At 38.5% G+C, this 19,374-nt stretch overlaps 1 protein-coding gene across 18 annotated transcripts in view; it reads right to left on the bottom strand.

Annotated features, from left to right (window-relative positions):
* NCKAP5 (NCK associated protein 5) overlaps positions 1–19,374 on the bottom strand; it is a 400,045-nt gene that overhangs the window by 130,724 nt on the left and 249,947 nt on the right. For all 18 annotated transcript variants that reach the window (XR_012044260.1, XR_012044259.1, XR_012044258.1 and 15 more), the window contains one exon: positions 680–829. Coding sequence is in view for 14 of the 18 variants with exons in the window: in XM_072873993.1 (XP_072730094.1) it covers positions 680–829 (150 nt within the window). In the remaining 4 variants the exon portion in view is untranslated. The remainder of the gene's footprint in view (positions 1–679; positions 830–19,374) is intronic.

The following is a 19,374-nucleotide window of genomic DNA, read 5'->3' as shown; positions in this document are numbered from 1 at the left end:
TAATACACACTGAAACCCATGCTTCTATCAAGGAGCACAAAATAAGTCCGTATATATAGCGGTTACAGTCTTACCTGCACCTTGTCCATGGTTGCCTAACAAAACTTTAAAACTTTTCCTCTAGTTAGGAATTACCACAAGGTGCACTATTTTGCACATCCTAATTTTCCAGAAGTGCACTCAAAATGTAGAGTGTGCAGTTCTCCATGTGCTCTACAGGGAAATAGATTTTCCACAATCTAACAGTAAAATGACCTGAGCTGAGTCTTCAAGCAAGCAGTCCAGCAATTAAAAGCTGAGCAATAAACTACAATGAAGCAACACTGGTTTTATGACAGTTGTTAAACCACCTATATTAGTCTTACAATATTAATAATTGAAATGAAACCAGTAAAAACATTTTTTTCTTATTAAATGGTCTCACCTGAATTAAAATAATGTATGAAGTTCTTTTTAAAGATATCTGATGCTCAACATTAGAGAGGGATCCTTTCAGTGGTTCTAACACTAAGCTGCTTGTTCATCCTTGGTAAATGAATCATAAAAAAAATACCCCATAACACGAGTACAGGTGAACTGTGAAAGATTAGATTTATACTACAGGGTGATTCAGTGCCAATAAATGAATGAGGCAGGGAGCAGGGTGGTCTTTTATGTGTGAAACCATTGTATTTCTTACCTCCAGAGCTTTCAAACGCTCCAACAGCAATTTTGTCTTTTCTTTTTCCTCTTCAGTGCTGCTGCTTTCACTTCTTGAATCTTCATCTGCTGGTGTGTGAATTTTTTCCATGCCTTCTTTACATTTCCTACTGTCTTCTGACAGCTTTTCCTGAAATGATTTTTTAAAATGTCATTACTCACAGGTGGAAATGAAGTTAACTATGCAAATATCTTCAAATCTGCCTTGTATATGAATGAAAAAAGACAGAGAAAGTTGCTAGTTACGTGATTACAGTACTAAATAAGTGGAGTCATGAAGGGTCTATGAAACGTGCTGCTATGTCAATTCTGCAAAAGTGTATGCACAACTTTACTGCTACATCTACTTAAGATTTTTAAAAAGTGGAACTCACCATCTTTCTAATAAAATAACTTGCATTTTCTTCTTTAAAAGTTGCAGTGAATATTGGGCATATGGAAGCATTTTACCACTGAGATATAAAGTAGTTTATTGAGGAAAAGCTAACATATGTTCATGCCTAATGTATTTCACCTTTCTTCATCTAGAGCTAATACTGGAATTACTAAATAATGGGCTGAGAACCAAGCTACCACCTGAATACTGATTTAAGATCCACACTAATATATAACTGGAGAGAATCAAACTGACAGCGAAATTTTCAGAAGTGCCTCAGTCTATTACAAATCAGTCAGATCAGGTTATTATTAGCTGCTGCTGCTGAGTGGACTATGGCTGCTGAGTTTTACAAGAGGTCTATAAAAACCATAGGATTGAACAGTGAATCCTACTAACTCCATTAATTATGTGTCCAAGTTCTGTGTTGAGAGAGAGAATGAGATAAAGCAAGCAAAACATCGAGACTACAGCAGGCAATGTAAAATATTGCCCCAAATGACAAGGCAAGCATAAGGGGAAAAAAAGAGAACTACACAGATGTACGGAGTGAATTATCACCTGAGTACAACACAAAGTGGACAGTCTCTACCTTGTAAACCACGTGCTCTAACTATATAAGCAGATGCAGTGTGACAACTAGATTAAGAATGGAAAATGTGAGGTAAATCAACATTAAATAATGGGTGTAAACACAAATCTAGAGAAGTCCTTTAATCAGTGTTTAGTTTATTGTGTGCCTTTTTGATAATTCTTACATACAAAGGCACATACTTTCATGATCTTTGGGTTAGTGTGTAAGTGAGATGTATTTCCCTTAACTATTACAGAACACAAACTCTGTCTAAGCATAAAAATATGTATTTTCATGAAGAACTGATCCAGCTTGAATAACTGTGCAAATGTAATTCTTCAAGAGTTAACAGCAAGACATTATCTTAATTAAAACCCATAAACACAACTGAATTAAAAATCAGCGCTGTGAATCACATTTCTAACAATGTATTTTTAAAATATTAAATAGCTTAGAAATTGACTATTACTATGTTAAAACTTTAATCAAGAATCAATTTTATAAGCTATGGGCTTAATCACTGAATACTCTTACACAAACCATGAGGCACAGATCTCGTTCTGAGCCTCAAAACATAGATGTCAAAGAGCCAATCCATCAGGTTTCCAGAATTAGTGCTGTCCTAATCACAAAGGAACCATAAATATAGTAGTTGGGATTTTTTTTTTCCTTTCTTGCTACTCACTGGTGCAACGATCAAGCATCTGTAAAGAGCCATTAAACCATTTTCCCTTCAAGTTTCCCTGATGAGTGCATTGACATAAAACACTTCGATGAACTCGGGAAAAAAAAATTGGCAAAGGTATCTCTGACGTAATTCAAACACAAACAATCATTTTTAGGAGAGAATGTGACATGAATTAGATGTGGCTAACAATGGGAGAAAATATAAATGTCTGCACAGGGACACCTTTCCTGCTCAAACTAGAGGGCAGCAATTTCAAAGGACGGGTAGAAGAAAGAATAGGTTATGACATTCCACCACAGAAAGGGGAGTAATGGAACTTCTTACAGAGTAAATCCCAGTCACCTACAGAAGTAACACATTCATCTTCTAATTACAAAATTTTATGAACTTTGCACACTAGTGGCATAATCAAGAATACACATCCTGCTTTACTATGATGTGCACTAGAATACTTCAAGATACTTACTACTGTTACGCCTGCTTGAGTGTTTAAGTACAGCTCACATTTTTCAAAACTAATTTATTACTGAGTAACAATAAACAAGTTTCAGTGTTTCTGGCATGGGCTAAAAAGGTCCCTGAAATGTCACCTACCTGGAAAAGCTGCAGAATAGAGGAAAATATTACTAACCTTAGAAATTGTGCTTAGGCATGCAATTTGGTGAGGGCACAGTCCCGTCACTTTAACCAGTTCTACCTGGGTGACATCCAGAAAGGGTAGAGTGGGGAAAATCCACACTCAAGAAAGCAAAGAAAACAGGTGCTTCTTAAACACCCTTTGTGCTTAAAGTCAAGTCAAGTAAGAAGGAGGATGACAAAGGCTTTTGGAAGAACAGAACACTTTTAGTGAAAAATCTGCTAATATCAAAGGCAGCTGCCCGCTTGGGGGAGGCAGGAAGGGGCAGAGAGAGAGAGTTGCAAGAGAAAATGTGTATCTCCTGCATGATGTTGATCAAATCCTACAGAAAGGTCAAGAGTGAGCATGCTGAAGGTAGCAAACAATGGCGTAGAGCAGCTTATTCCTTTTTTTCCCCTAGATTCCTATACTTCTCGTGTTACCTCGACTAAAGACAATATTTTGAATCTTCTAAACAGTCTCTGTTGCATGTCTCACATATCGCATAATTAAAAGGCAGGCTGGGTTTTCAAGCTGAACAGCAAAATACTCTCCAGGTCAGAAGGCCAGCAAAGGCAGAGCAAGTGCTATCCTGCTGATCGATGCAGTTTCATTTTTGTGAAAAGGTAACAGATGGAAATGGTACTCTGGAATTAAGTTGGACAGATTAAAAAAAAGGCAAAAAAAGGAAAAAAAAGTCAAAAAAAAGACAAAAAAAGCAACAACCCAGCTCTTGATCTCCCCAGACCAATACAAGTTTAAGGCACATGCCTGTACCACAAGAGGATGCAAACACAGCAGCCTGATGAGCATTCTACAGTAAAGGCTCATCTACATCTCTAATGCTCTGTGTCAACAAAGAGACAATAAAAATACTAAATATTCAAATTTTACTAAAAGGAAACTATGATTATGCTGCTCACTGTAGACCTGTTCCCACAGAAATAATGAGAAACTTACAATCAAGTCTCACATTGTGTAAGCTTCTCAAGCTTGTTTAAACTGTCATTGCTTTTCTGAAACCAACAGTATTTTGCAAGTCTAAAATGACATCCTGCCCTGACCATTATTTCTAAGTATTCAGTTTGTTCTATAAATCAAACAAATACTACACTGATGATGAACCCTTTGATCAAACGCCATAGGCCCTATAGCCAGTAGAAAACAACAGATGAAAACAGACCCTGCAGTCTGGAAATGGCAAGCTTTCTAGAATCAATGAGAAGATATAAATCACTGAAGACATTGATCTATGAAGCTGTACAATGCAGCGACCTGACTGAGACTTACCAGAAAGCTGGCTTTCAGTTAGATGAAGTAGGAAGGGGCAGTATAATACTCCCTCTTTCTACTAATAAATAAAAGTAAGAACAATAAATTAAGAGAGCAGGAAATCCACCTGACATTCCAAATGATAATTTACTGGAATTTGTAAAATATAAATAAATATGTAGAATATAAAGCCAATCTTCTCCATTCCACCCCTTTCAGAATACTGAACAAGAAAGTGTTTTCACTGTTTATAAACAAAAGAAGTAACTATAGTGATAGAAAAGATCATATGGAAGCTTTCAAAAGATAAGAGACCAAACTGTTTCAGAAATTACCTCTGTATTGGGTCTGCATGGCAAGGTTTTGGTAGCGGGGAGCTACAGGGGTGGCTTCTGTCAGAAGCTGCTAGAAGCTTCCCCTGTGTCCGACAGAGCCAATGCCAGCCGGCTCCAAGACAGACCCGCCGCTGGCCAAGGCCAAGCCCATCAGCGATGGTGGTAGCACCTCTGGGATAACGTATTTAAGAAGGGGAAAAAGTTGCTGCACAACAGCAGTTGCAGCTGGAGAGAGGAGTGAGAATGTGCGAGAGGAACAACCCTGCAGACACCAGGGTCAGTGAAGAAGGAGGGGGAGGAGGTGCTCCAGGTGCCAGAGCAGAGATTCCCCTGCAGCTGTGGTGCAGACCATGGTGAGGCAGGCTGTCCCCTGCAGCCCATGGAGGTCCACGGTGGAGCAGATACCCACTGCAGCCCGTGGAGGACCCCACACCAGAGCAGGTGGGTGCCCGAAGGAGGCTGTGAGCCCCCCGTGGGAAGCCTGTGCTGGAGCAGGCTCCTGGCAGGACCTGTGGCCCTGTGGAGAGAGGAGCCCACGCTGGAGCAGGTTTGCTGGCAGGACCTGTGACCCCACGGGGGCCCCGCGCTGGAGCAGTCTGTTCCTGAAGGACTGCACCCCGTGGAAGGGACCCGCGCTGGAGCAGTTTGTGAAGAACTGTAGCCCGTGGGAAGGACTCATGTTGGAGAAGTTCATGGAGGACTGTCTCCCGTGGGAGGGACCCCACACTGCAGCAGGGGAAGAGCGTGAGGAGTCCTCCCCGTGAGGAGGAAGGAGCGGCAGAGACAACGTGTGATGAACTGACCACAACCCCCATTCCCCGTCCCCCTGCGTCCCTCGGGGGGAGGAGGTGGAGAAATCTGGAGTGAAGTTGAGCCCAGGAAGAATGGAGGGGTGGGGGGAAGGTGTTTTTAAGCTTTGGGTTTATTTCTCATTATCCTACTCTGATTTGATTGGTAAAAAATTAAATTAATTTTTTTCCACAAGTCGAGTCTGTTTTGCGTGTGACAGTAATCACTGAGTGATCTCTCTCTGTCCTTATCTCGACCCAGGAGCCTTTTGTCATATTTTCTCTCCCCAGTTCAGTTGAGGAGGGGAGTGACAGAGCAGCTTTGGTGGGCACCTGGTGTCCAGCCAGGGTCAACCCTCCACAACGTCCTCCTTCATCCCTGAAAAGGCAAAAGGCTGCTGACCCTCTGGACACAGCGTTAGTCATTGGGATGCCTTTCCTCTAAGACTTGTCACCTTTTCAAGGAACAGACAAGTGTCAAAGGGACACTTAGCCAGCTATTTCTTAACCATTATTATTTCAGAAACTATTGTACTTCTAAAGTTTTATTGGTAGTACCATCAGTTGTATGTTCTTTGCCCTTTCTTCTTTCTTAAGATGCTTTCTAGGAATTACATGCATACAGAAAAAAAAATGGAAAAAAATGAACTCACTTTAAAATATTTTAACTTGTAACTATGCAGTTTCAAACCAAGAGTAAATGTCAGATGACACAAAGAAAAAAAAAGGTAGCTAGCAAAAATCTATTCTAGATTTTCTTTCTTACAGTGAAAACCATGATTAGGCACTTACTGGAATAAGGGCTCTTCTCTGGCAGTAAAGACAAATACATGATATGAAATGATCCTATAGTTCCCCAGGTAACTCATGTTCCAATTTTTCCTAATTTGAGATTTTACAGTGCAGGAACTACCTAGCCAAGGAAGAAGTCTTTAAGAAAATGGAAATCATTAACACCGCTAACCAGCAGACTGGCTTCCAGGGGAGGAGGCCAAACAGAACCAGCAGCAGCACAGCATCTGCCACAACTCTCAGCAATGGGAAATGCAAAATCCTGCACCGGGGAAGGAATAACCCCGTGCACCAGTAGAGGCTGGGAGCCAACTGCATGGGAAGGTCTCTATTACAGGGAAGCGAGAAGATGGAGCCAGACTCTTCTTAGAAGAGTGGGCACGATGAAAAGACCAGATACAATGGACACAGCTTGGAACATGAGAAATTGCCATTAGATATTAGGAAAACCTTTTTTTTTTTTCTCCCGTGAGGTCACTGGAACAGGTTACCCAGGGAGGCTCCTGAATCACAGAGATGTTGCAAAGTTCACTGGACAAGTGGCTATAATAATACAACATAGCATAATCTAATCCTGATATAACTGCATCTGGACTCTACAGTACTGATTATAAACAGCAATCTTTCACAAGGACATGTGACAGAATTCTGCTTGAACCAAACAAGAATTAAAAAAAGATCAAGATCTTTGAAATGCTGATTTTCCCAATGAGCGTTGGATGACATGAATTGCTTGTCTGAAATCTGATAAGTAATAATTAGAGATGATATCTTTCCTTATAGAAGCTAAAGATCATTTTTATGTGATAAACACAAGTCCTCCAGAGAAGTGAAGTGTTTCAGATGCAGTGCAGTAATGATCCCTCAAATACAAACGATCTCTATTTCAATTTTGGGTGTCAGATTGTGACACCTGAGTAGTTTTTTTTTTTCTGAATTCCTTTTAATTCTTCAGCTTCTGAAATTTATTAGAGACAATGGTGTGCTGGTTTTGGCTGGGATAGAGTTAACTTTCTTTATAGCAGCTAGTATGGGGCTCTGTTTTGGATTTGTGCTGGAAACAGTGTTGGTAACACGGGGATGTTTTCGTTCCTGCTGAGCAGTGCTGACACAGAGTCAAGGCCTTTTCTGCCCTCACCCCACCCCACCAGTGAGGAGGTTGGGGGGCACAAGAAACTGGGAGGGGACACAGCCAGGACAGCTGAACCCGACTGGCCAAAGGGCTATTCCAGACCATATGGCGTCATGCTCAGTATATAAAGCTGGAGGAAGAAGAAGGAAGGGGGGACATTAGGAGTGATGGCGTTTGTCTTCCCAAGTAACCGTTATGTGTGATGGAGCCCTGCTTTCCTGGAGGTGGCTGAACACCTGCCTACCCATGGGAAGCAGTGAATGAATTCCTGGTTTTGCTTTGCTTGAGTGCACAGCTTTTGCTTTACCTATTAAACTGTCTTTATCTCAACCCATGAGTTTTCTCACTTTTACTCTTCCAGTTCTCTCCCCCATCCCACTGGGGGGAGTGAGCGAGCGGCTGTGTGGGGATTAGCTGTCAACTGGGGTTAAACCACAACAAATGGTTTTATAATGGTTACAAATTCAAATTCTTCTGAGAGTCATGCCTGCAATTTTCTAAAAACACACTTTAATCACACTTTTAACCCAAGAATAAAATATATGTAGAATATACAATTAAATAGTGCTTATGATTGCTCATAACCACTTGTTTGAGAAAAAAACCTCAAAATGATTCACAATTTAGTTATTAACAGATCGTATACAGAGGCAATGGTAACAGGTATCCAAGAATCCAATCAATACTGAACCCAAGCTAAGTGGCTAACTCAGCATCTCAAAACATTTAGCACTTTCCATGGTGTCTCAGGAGCTTCCACAGGACTTTCTAAATAAGACATTTACTAAATAGTTATTTTAGATTTCAGTGACTGAATTTGGTGACTGAATCCGGGACACTACACTACATTTCTAACACTCTTTCCTGCTATGCTAAAGACAGACTCTTAACGTCCAAACACAAACTGCAATTTACAAATCCACACACAGAATTGTTTCTGTAATAATAAATTGTGAATGTTTTTTCTTGCAAGGCCATTCTATAGTCTCGATGTATTCTTAGATGATGTACTTTCAGTGTTCTTTCCACTGCAGACCTCCTAGTGTTCAGCACTATTCTTCACTGTGAGTGAGCGATATGAAATGAGAATTTTCAGACTGTTGATGTAGATAAAAACTGTAGATGAGGGTTTCTTTGTACTTTCACGAAAAAAATAGCCCCAAGCTATGCACAAGTAGCTCAGTCTGACTGCACAAGCTGAAAAAAGGCAGCAATTGCTCCAAGGACTACTGACTTAAAATTCCAACAAGGTTAAAATGTTTTCCAGTGGCACCTTGCTCCCCTTTCTCCCCCCACCATGACCTTTTTTTCCTTAATCATAATTAACAGTTGTTTACTGTGGCTCAATCCCTCTTAAATATGCCCTTTGAAATTTTGCAGTATCTTCTGATATGCTTTATAACCTATTTCATTCAGCGAAACCCAAGATGTATAAAAAACACTTGTATGTTAAGTTAGAGCAATGTGAAGTAAGACTGATGAATTCACAAAGTGTTTCCTGCAAGATGCTTGGTACAGGAGTAGTCACTGATATTACTGTGACCTGAATATGTCTGTTCCATCAGCAACTTTTTTTTAATTTTATTTTATTTATTTGCTAATGGGAATCCCATTAAACACCATGACCCAGGTCTGAAAAAGACCCGTATCTGAGCAAGCAAGTTAGAATGCAAAAAAAAAATTACATGCACCTAGACAGTGCAATCTAAATGATCTCTGAGTAGAAGGCTACAAATATGACTTCTGGTTTTACCTTGCTTACTTCTATCTATGTATTCAGCTGTTTCCTCTTGCTTTATTTTCTCGCAGTGGAAGGATGTACTAAAATATAGCTTTGCTTTAGATAGCACGTTGGCAAGTGTAATAATAATAAATTTTTGTTTAGCTACCAGCTTTTCTTCAGAACAAGCTGACCAAAATTGAAGGAAAAGAAAGGAATGCACCTATATCACAAAATTTTACAGAAACATCCCAAATTGTTCACAATTTAACATTACCATTGTCAGGAAAAACATATAAAATTCTTCTTTTTCATCTCTGGATTTCACTTACAAAGTGAATAGAGTGAGCACTAACATTCCCTAGATTAAATACATGTGATGGATAAGAGAACAAAGTACTTACTTTATGTTTCTGATATGAGCCTCCTACCACTCGCATATCAATCTAAATGTACTACATATTATTCTTCACTCAAAACACTTCTCACTAGTACAAGCTATCACCCCTATTGAACGGTTCTGTAGTAACATTAATAAATTTCCCGACGATGCTTTTATTGGCTGTTCCATGCACCAGAAACACCTATTTCTTTTGAAAAAGTTCAGATCAAAAAGGACTGTAAAAGAAGAAAACCTTCACAAGGAAATTCACCATTAAGTGTATTTATCAGATCAGTAAGAGTAGATGGAGTTTTTTTGTCTTCAGGTCCACAGCTGAATGTCAGTCCGGGGTGTCAAAGTGAACTACGCTAACATTGCGATCAAATATTGCTGTTGACACCATCCTGGCTTTAGTGAATGGATATTCACATTACCAACAGCACCCTTGCCCCTGGCACTTCATCTGTCAGAAGCGAAATCAAAGACTGACCATTCTGGAGGTGACTCTTCCAAGCCAGGTTTCAGACATGGTGGTGGCAGGGCAGTATGGCAGTAGCTCACCGTGTTTTTTGTTCTACTGCCTTTTCAAAATGGAAGACTTCAGCTACACTGAATAGCAAAGTTATCAGTAGAAAAAAAAAATTGTTCTAGAAGCTAAGCTGTTCCTTCTTCCTATGTGTATATACGATATTATGAGAAGAATATGCAGTGTGATTTTTCATGCAGATATTCTCTTATAAATTGGTTCATTATAGTACCATACTTAAAGTAATCATCTTTCCTCCCAGGAAACCTATATGCAGCATTTAAACTTTTCTGAAGGAGTTTGTAAGTATTAAAGTAACTACACTTGACTAAAATGACAGTATTAAAATATCTACCTTTGACTGAAGTACAAACAAGCCAAACTATTCTGAAAATTAAATCCAGTAAATTTTATGTAACAGCAATTAAGGCAATAGAATTACTCTGGATTTAAATTGCTAGAAATAAGCCAATTTTTCTTCCTTTTGCAGTCCTTCACTTTTTTTTAAAAAAAGAATGTCTTTTCACTACTTGGATGAAGGCCAAATTACTCTTTTTAATGAAATTAAAAACTGAGTACAATTTTTTTTTTTGGCCACCAGAAAGTCTCCTAAGTACTTATGCTTGTTGATCCAGTTTTCCATAGATGGTTTCTTTAGGGAATACCACAAACAAGCTCTAAAGGACATACCTGAAGATGAGTATTAACTAGTATTTTGGAATGACAGCAACATATTAACTGACTAGTTATCACCATAAGCACAATTGCAGAAGCTGACCTAAGAGGTTACCTGTGGGATTAGGACAAAAAAATTAGTATATTATTACACAACCAGGCAATTTTTTTCAAATGCCAGGGAGTAGTTGGTTTATCTCACAATCTTGTCAGGAAAACTTCTGAAAGAAGCTCAGAATGCATCTTCACACAAAAATAAAAGTAGGAATTATCACTCTGGAGCAGATCGAAACTTCAACTTTTCAAATATGTTATTATAGTTTAGATTAAATATATTTAACTGAAATTAAAAATACTTTTATTGATCAGCAGTGCACATTCTTTCCAAAATAAATATACTGGTATACTGGTAAATGCATTCTTCTCTTAAAATAATTTTCAAAGATAGAACCTTTGTGAATACAGCATAATCTCCTTTTTTTTCCCCTCAGAAAATAAGCAAAATTTTAGATTTTTTCCAACTTTTTAGAATTTAAAAAATAGCATTGCTTTCTGCTGGTCTGAAAACGTAAATGAATCACAGTTCAAAAGGTAGAGTGAACAATATATTTTATGGAGATGTGGAAATAGGGAGAGAGCAAGTGACTTGGCCATATATAAAACCCAACCTTGGAATACCAAGGAATACAAACTGTTTTTTCAACTTTTCTGTCCAAACACTTCTGTAACTAGACAGCTGATTGCAGTAAATGGTCTCTATTTACTATTTCTTATTCATTATCCTCACACAGAAAACGCAAAGGAATAGATAGATAAAAATGCTTCTTATTTACTTGCCAGACCCTCTTGCCCAACCAGAACCTCTTCAATACCTGCTGAGGATGGGCAATGCTCTGTCAGGTCAACAAAGCACATCTGGGTCCTGACAAGGATCTGGATAGGCTACAGATAGGTAAGACCCCCTTATTAAAATCTTCCTTTGGTCAAGAGCCAGGAGTCACACTACAGACCTGGGAGCTCTAAATAGTTGCCAGATGGGAGATGATGACAACTCCCTGGGTATCTCATCACTCTGCTGAGAAACAGAGCGGGGCTGGAAGTGGCGCTGGGTCCCACGGCAAGCGTGCCGCAGCAGCCCTGCAGGCTTGCTTTCTCACACAAACAAAGTGTGGGCTGCCCTCAGCCTGCATGCCAGCACAGCCTTGCTGCTGGTAGCCCTGATTTGACCTGCATGAGGAACACATGCAGATAGAGAGCAACAAGTTGGCCTTCACATACAAAGAAACCGGCATCTCTCCAAGCAGCAGATAGATTACCTTAAAACTGATATTTGCTATAAACTCTAGGAGGTTATTCCAGTCTCTTAGGACTACCAAGCAGAGGCATGTTAGAGCCATACTCTTTTCTCTCAAATACATCCCCTGAATTAGAAAAAAGGCAACCAGAAGAACACCATTAAGGGCAAGATTAAGGCTACAGACAACCTGCTGTGCATAAATGGGAAGTCCCTGTATGCATTAGGATGACCCGTGTCAGTCAGGCTGTGAACCACATCATCATCTTGCTTTCCAAGGAGTGTCTCTGACTTTCTGTTATGCCTGTTTCATATGTATAAGGTTCAGGACATGTGTATGGGCTGATTTTTGTGGATTCATTCCAAAAGTAAGAACTAGAAGAAAAATATAGCAAAAGATAGAAACACTATATTGTAGAGGAAAATCTAAATGTAGAATTACAATCAGTATAATACATAACAGTATCATTAAATCAGTCAATCTTCACCTCTTGTTACTGTAGATATATAGAAGATTCTGGGAAGGAAAGAACAGCTTGTTTGCTGAGAAACAGGCACACAAATGGCACATTTCAGTGATGAGACTTCATCTTGTTAAACATAACTCCATTGCTTTGTTACTGTATTACAAACAATCAAAAAGGGAAAACTATTTGCACATATGTTCCTTGCAACAAAACTGTAATTTTGAACAGTGTCTGAGGAGCACCATCACTCTCCTTTGGGGGCAAGAATCCAATCTCAATTTAGTTAAATATGGGAAGGAATTTTTATTCCCAAAGGAAAGAATCTTTGCACAGTGGTGGAAAACTACCAGAAGAAATGCCTTAAGGAATTAGTTGTTACCGAGCTAGCCCTGGATGTCTCTGTATGGAAAAGCAGTCCAACAGCAAATGCTTGTGTCCTTGACAGCCCAGGATTTCCGGTGGAGCTCTCAAGAGTGTGGGTGGCTCCTCTTCTGTCCTTCTCTGGGAGACACAAAACTGCTAAGCTTTGCCTAGTAATATTCTCCTTAGTAGCTTAGGAGGCCTGGTTGACTGGTTGATGCAGTCTCCTGTGTGCACTTCCAATCCAGAAATATAAGTTTAATTGTAAGGATATATTTCCTCTTTCTGCAATAAAAGTTAGCATTAAAAATCCTATGTGGATTTCAGCTAGGGAATTCAACTAGTGCCTTTTTTTCAATTCATGGCCATGCCCCATCTATAAAATGTTACATATCAATGGCCTGAACATTAAGCTTGTATAATTTTGTGTTAAGATAAAATTATATTGCCAATAGATACAGTTTTTCTTCTCATGAAAGAGCTGTTGACACCAACGGCTGTGCAAATTAGAAGTGACAGTCACAACAACTGTTCCATATTTGAGTCTCACAAAGCACGCAGACAAAAAATTGGGTTGATCTGGCCGACAATGCCACCTGAAATGTGCCTGTACCACTTACGTAGTCACACCTCTCTGACACCTGCTTCAGAAAGCAATTGGCAAAATGCTCCAGACTTCATGACTAAGAGCTAGAAGTCGTGTACGACTGGAATTATTTTATCTTTGTATTGAAGTTATCAGTATTGAGTCTTTACAGCTAAATCTTCTTTCTTAGCTTTGCATAAGGCAGGCACATGTACATGTATTTATATCCAGCAAGAGGGCAGGAAATGGAACTGAACTTTCTTATGTTCAAAGCCACTCCTCCCGTGAAGCTGCACTGTGAGTTAATGACTGAAAAGGTGGTGATGTCCTGCAAATGGAACAGATGTGGAGCTGTGTGCCACTCTTCTCATGGTGCACACTAAAGCCTGAGAAATCTCTTCTGAAGTCATTACTTCTCAAAATCTTGTCATGCCTCCAGTGTGAGAAAAAGAACAAAACTGAACCACAGTCACCCTGCCAGCTCTTACTCGCTGAGAAGAGCCCATCAAAATGCTTAGCCTGCAATTGCTCAAACTGTCTGCCACCACTTTGATGTCACTGTAGTCAGATGGGTGCTGAAATGAGCAGTGAAGCGAAAATGAGACAGGACACATACCACTTTCAGAAAGAAATGGAAGGAATCAAGCTGCTCTTCTCCATTGCACCCAGGGCCAAAGAAACCTGAAAAAGTGCCCTACTATTAAGGCTACCTGTAATCCCTATTGAGTCTTTGAGCCAAACTTCTTTTGGTGTAGACTCAACAGCACTGACCTCAGCACAGGGATCGTTCTCCTTGACAAACTCCCTACCCCATTACTCATATCTTTCTCCTCTTGAATTTGTATAGTCAATCTCTGAAGACCTGCACTGTCCACCATGATGAAAATCCCTTCTGCTAAGAAGTTGTCTAGACCATGTCAGCTCGTGAACAAGCGCAGTCAGAGACACTCTGCACTAGCACAGAAGTTGAGGGATGACTGGGCCCGCAATATTAGATGGGGTGAGTTTCAGGCTGTCTAAAACCCAGGACTTCAGTTCCTGCTGATCAAAAGAACATGCCGGGTCCCCACAGCAGTATTTGTTTGGAGTGTAAATCTCAAAGAAGCACAGTGGGGTTCTGAAAAGGTTACAACCCCTGCAGTCATGAGTTTTTATTTCCCTAGGTTTTTCATATGAATTCATGCATCAAAATTGCCAAATTCCCAACAGCAAAAAATCACTTCCATATTTTTTAATACAAGACAGGATAGTCCTGCTTGAAGATCATCCATGCTCCACCTTGAAACTGATTCCTTTTCTATTAAAACTATTCCTATGTTAAGCAAACTACTTGGGGGAAGTAAGCCTTTTTCCAAGTTTACAAGGAAATATGAAAAGTCTTTTTTTTTTTTTTTAAATCTCTTCATTACCTGGCTCAGTACTTATAACAGTTCCTGTTACCACAGAAGCATCAGTTCATATATATTGATGACATCTTAAATATACCTGAGATTAAATGATACGTTATCCTCTTTTTACAGACAAAGGTTAAAGATGGACAGATAAACTGAATTTGTCCAAGGAAATGGAAAAATTAGTAGCAAATGAAAGAATCAAAATCTAGTCTCCCAAAGACAGTGCTTTAAACAGCAGATAGTCCTTCCTCTCTGATGTGACTGCACCATGTCTGTCCTGAGCTTTAGTGCATATATTGACAATTCCAGAATTATAACAAATTGTGAACTTACAACAAACTCCCTTCCTCATCTATTTTGATCACTGTACACTGACATAAAGTCACAAGGAGTTAAAAAAAAAACTTGAAAGACTTTGAGTGATCCGTAATCAGGTAAGATTCTACCTAGATATCCAGTATTGTGATCAAACATGAAAGAGACTCTAGTTTTTGATATCCAAATCACAAGGCCAAACTTAGAATCATAGAACAGAATCATAGAATCATTTAGGTTGGAAAAGACCTTTAAGATCATTGAGTCCAACTGTAAACTCAGGAGGGAAAGTCTGCATGGTGCTTGTTTTAATGGCTTGAGTTCAAGTACTGCACACAATTATTTCTGGGGATCACTCTCCCTCTTAGATAAAGTACTTGTGTCTTGAATGAGAATAATATTAATATATGAGGTACTGATCTGGCCTTTCATGGTCTTATTTTCAGGTGGACAATGCCTCTTGGAAACATCATAAAAGCTCTTACATACTAGAGCCTTTTAGTCAAGTAAACTTTTAAGCAAGAAATACGATGGTTCATGGCAATTCAAATCACACATATTCTTGTCTACATTTATGTGAGCATTCATTATAAATCTTCCCTCAGTTATTACATAAAATTATAATAGAGGATAATTTTATTTACAATCCTGCTTTTAAATTCATTTACCCTAAAGAAATCACATCATCCATCTGTAAGTCCAGCAAATTAAATTCCCATAGGGCAGCTAGCTCTATGGAAAGGGTTAGAATATTTTGCTTCAGTGAGAATCCCAGAAAGACCTAAAACAATATTGCAATAATACTGCACACTCTGGGCTCCATCTTATTATTATTCTTCTAACATGATTACTATGCAACATTTAATGTTCATTAGCAAGAATATTTATTCTGGAGTCAGGCATATTTCTATTATAATAAGAACTCAATTTCATACATCCCAGACCAATAATTAGATTTGTAAAAAACAAATATGTAGACAATGGTCAATAGATCAAACACATTTATTGCACAGACGTATCTTTTTATGACTATTCAGATATTAACATGAACAGGCTTCACACACTAAAACTAACTTACTATGGTGTCAGAGAATATGGGACATATGTTGATAAGTCACACTGGAGATCGCCTAGGTCATGTCCTCATTTGTTATGAAATATATGGTTGTGCAACTGCAGTAAAATCTGATACTCTATTGCACTGAATACTGATCATATCATCCTGACGATATCATAGTAATCACAGAGAACAGGTATGATTCAGAATATGTTCTGTAAGGTAATTGTTTGATTGTAAAGGATGGCTTTCAAAGCAATGGTAGTATTCATATATTCAGTAAGTTTTGTGTATGTATATGAAGGCATATATATATATAAAACTTGGAATTCAAATCATAAAAACTTTTTTACATGTGTTAGCTCATATCTATATTTCACTTATAAATACAGGATGATAATATGGTTATCATTTTCCCCAAAACTTGAATACATCAGTGTTTTTAAGAAACATTACCTAGGTTGTACATTCAAGTTCTATTCCCATTTGTGAATTACCCTCATAAATATATCAAAAAACTGTCTGAATGCATTTGGAAAAATACAAATGAAACGCTTCTATTGCAATGTTGATGCCTCCTGCCAAACCTGGATACAGTATTTGCAATAAAATTCATCATATGCTTAGATTACGTGTTTGTCCATGATTTCCACACAGTTGGTTTCAGTAACATATTAATGATTCATATAATGCTTATTAATATGTTTTTCAATGTTAAAATACTTTGTAAACATTTCCGATCACAGATTCTTTGCCAACTATTTGTTTTGAAGAGCCTTTCAGGTATTAGCTCTTATTATTACATGTGGTTGTTGCCTAAATCACACTGCATAGTTTTTACCGTGTGACTGAATAACACACATCAAGTGAACCCATTTCTGACCTACATAGCAGGTAGCCATACGAGGGCAGGAATGCGCTGTTTTGCATGTGAATAGAGCCATTCCCTGAAATTCCCAGAAAACAAACTATTTGTCCAGAAGTTTGTCACAAAAGTGAACAAAAGGGAAGTGAGGATGAATGAGTCAGAGAGACCTTCAGAAAAAACACAGCGTTCACGGAAATGTTCCATATTTTTGACCTGTTTTACCAATCACAGACCAGTATATGATGCCGTAGCCTAGCTATTCCTCCAGGAAAGGAAAAAAACATTGCTTTTGAGTAATGAATTGGGAAAAGAAATTCATAAGCAAAGAAAATTGCATATTGGCAATACAGAAGAAATGAAAATTGCTAAAAAACAAGCTGACTTTGATATCATGAGCTAAAATGTTCCCAAGAACAAGAAGAGAACAGGAGGAGAAGGAAACTGTTCTGCAATGTGGAGTACAAGATTAAAAATAAACCTAGAGTAACAGATATATAGGTGGTTTAAGGTCCTGGGATAGAGATGGCTTCACTCTATAAGAGAGCTAGGCTCAGGTTTGGGGAATCAGCTCTGACTACCACCTAGCAGATTCAAACAAAACCCCATGTCCAGAAAGAAGGGAAAAAAGGGTTAGACAGCAGTTTGCTAGGTGGAGGGGACTGTTTGCTAGGGCTGAAGGGAAACAAAGAATTGTTGTTCTTGTTATTAACCAGGCAGAACTGCCTTGTTCTTTTGTTGGTCAAAAAATAAACCCAAGAGATTCTACACTAAACACACCACAGTACCCATTCTCCTGGCTGGCAGGAGACAACAAATGCCTATGTCAGTATGTCCCCAAACGAAAAAAAAAGCTCCAAAACAAAACCAAATTCTCTCTTTTTTCAAAAAATAAGAAACAAATAAAACATGGAGGAAAAACCACACAGAAATATACAAGCACTGAAACTGGAATGACTAGTTTATCTCACCTCTAGGGCAGCAGCACACAAAATTCCAAATTTACAGAAGACTCCATAGCTAATTTTTTTCCAGCTTAAAAGGAAAGTAAAGAACACCCAAACCCTCAGTTCAACTGAAAACAAAATACTTTATGGCTTTTCTTGTTGAAAGTGCAAAAACAAAACCCAAAGAAGCTAAAACCTAATTGTGGTATCACCTTACTGTGGTTTCCAAGGTAAGATAGCATACAGAAAAGCAGATAATAAAATCATTCCAGCTGTCTGTTATAAACAGATAGACAAGTAATCCACCCGAAGGAGAGACTGACACCAAGCCCACTTCAGAACACCCACTGTATGGTGGCAGGAGTGAGCAGGAAGTATAGATTTAAACTCTGAACCACGAGGAGGGAACTGAGTTTCATTTTTGCATCCCAAAAGGGTAGTGTGTAAAATACGGATGCTTTTATCACCAGTTTCTAAAAGCACAATGTTCTATTATAGCTTCAACAAAAAGTTTAATTTGTCTTGAAATTAAATTTTACAGGCTATCATTTTAACAAGAAAAACTGATTATTTTGGAAGGTTAATCTAAAAGATTCTTTTCTCTTCAATCCAGCTTAAAAAGAAAATTTAATTACAGTGATAAATACTCGTTAATATACATTTTTGTTTAGCTATATTGCTGTATTTTTGATCCATCAGTTGTAAGAATGGACTAATATAACTAGAATTTTTGAAAAGTGTTTTATCTGAAGGATTGCTACCTAGTATAGACTTTAATATATTATTTCAGCATTTTATATCTTTATAAGGAATGCTTATTCTGTTTAAAAAGATACAGGATACTTCAAAAGGATACTGACTTCATTAAGCATTTTTTTTAAGAATTCACGCATAGCATATCTGATTAACTGGGATGTATCTCATTCCTGCTTCCAGACACTTAAAAAGGCTTTCTACCACCTCAGGTTCACTGCTTCCAGAGTACAGCAGTACATTAGGAAAATTTAAAACTCTTCTTTCTTATAAACAGCATAAACAGACCTGGTTCCCTTTGAAAAACCTCAAAAACCTTTGCTTTCCTAAATTCTGTCCTGAGAAACTCTCTCTCTACCCCAAGTGAGGCTGACAAAACACACCTGCCACAAGCAGCGATAAGAAACTATGGAGCTTGATATGGAAACCTCACACCCAATAAGAACATGAGTGGGTAAAATTATCCATTACAATCTGTGGGTCAAGTTGTCAAAAGCACCTATGTTTTCTAGAGATGCTGGAATATATTACTTAAAATATTAAGTGCTTTAATAGTCTTCAAAACTAGTTTCTTTGTCCCCTGTTAACCGTGAGGAGCAACAACTGCAGATAACAGTGACAATAAAAATGAAAAACCTTAAAGTGTGGTGAGAGAACACCTGCAAAAATGTAGATGCTATGAACCACTACTTACAAGTATTCATAACCAATAAACAAATAGAGGAAACAATGCCAGGCACGTTTACCTCAGTAGTGCAATT

Source organism: Ciconia boyciana, chromosome 10 (genome assembly GCF_034638445.1).
Source record: "Ciconia boyciana chromosome 10, ASM3463844v1, whole genome shotgun sequence".
NCBI lineage: Eukaryota > Metazoa > Chordata > Aves > Ciconiiformes > Ciconiidae > Ciconia > Ciconia boyciana.
The sequence above is the reverse complement of the archived record's forward strand: the minus strand, read 5'-3'. Positions and strand labels throughout refer to the sequence as shown.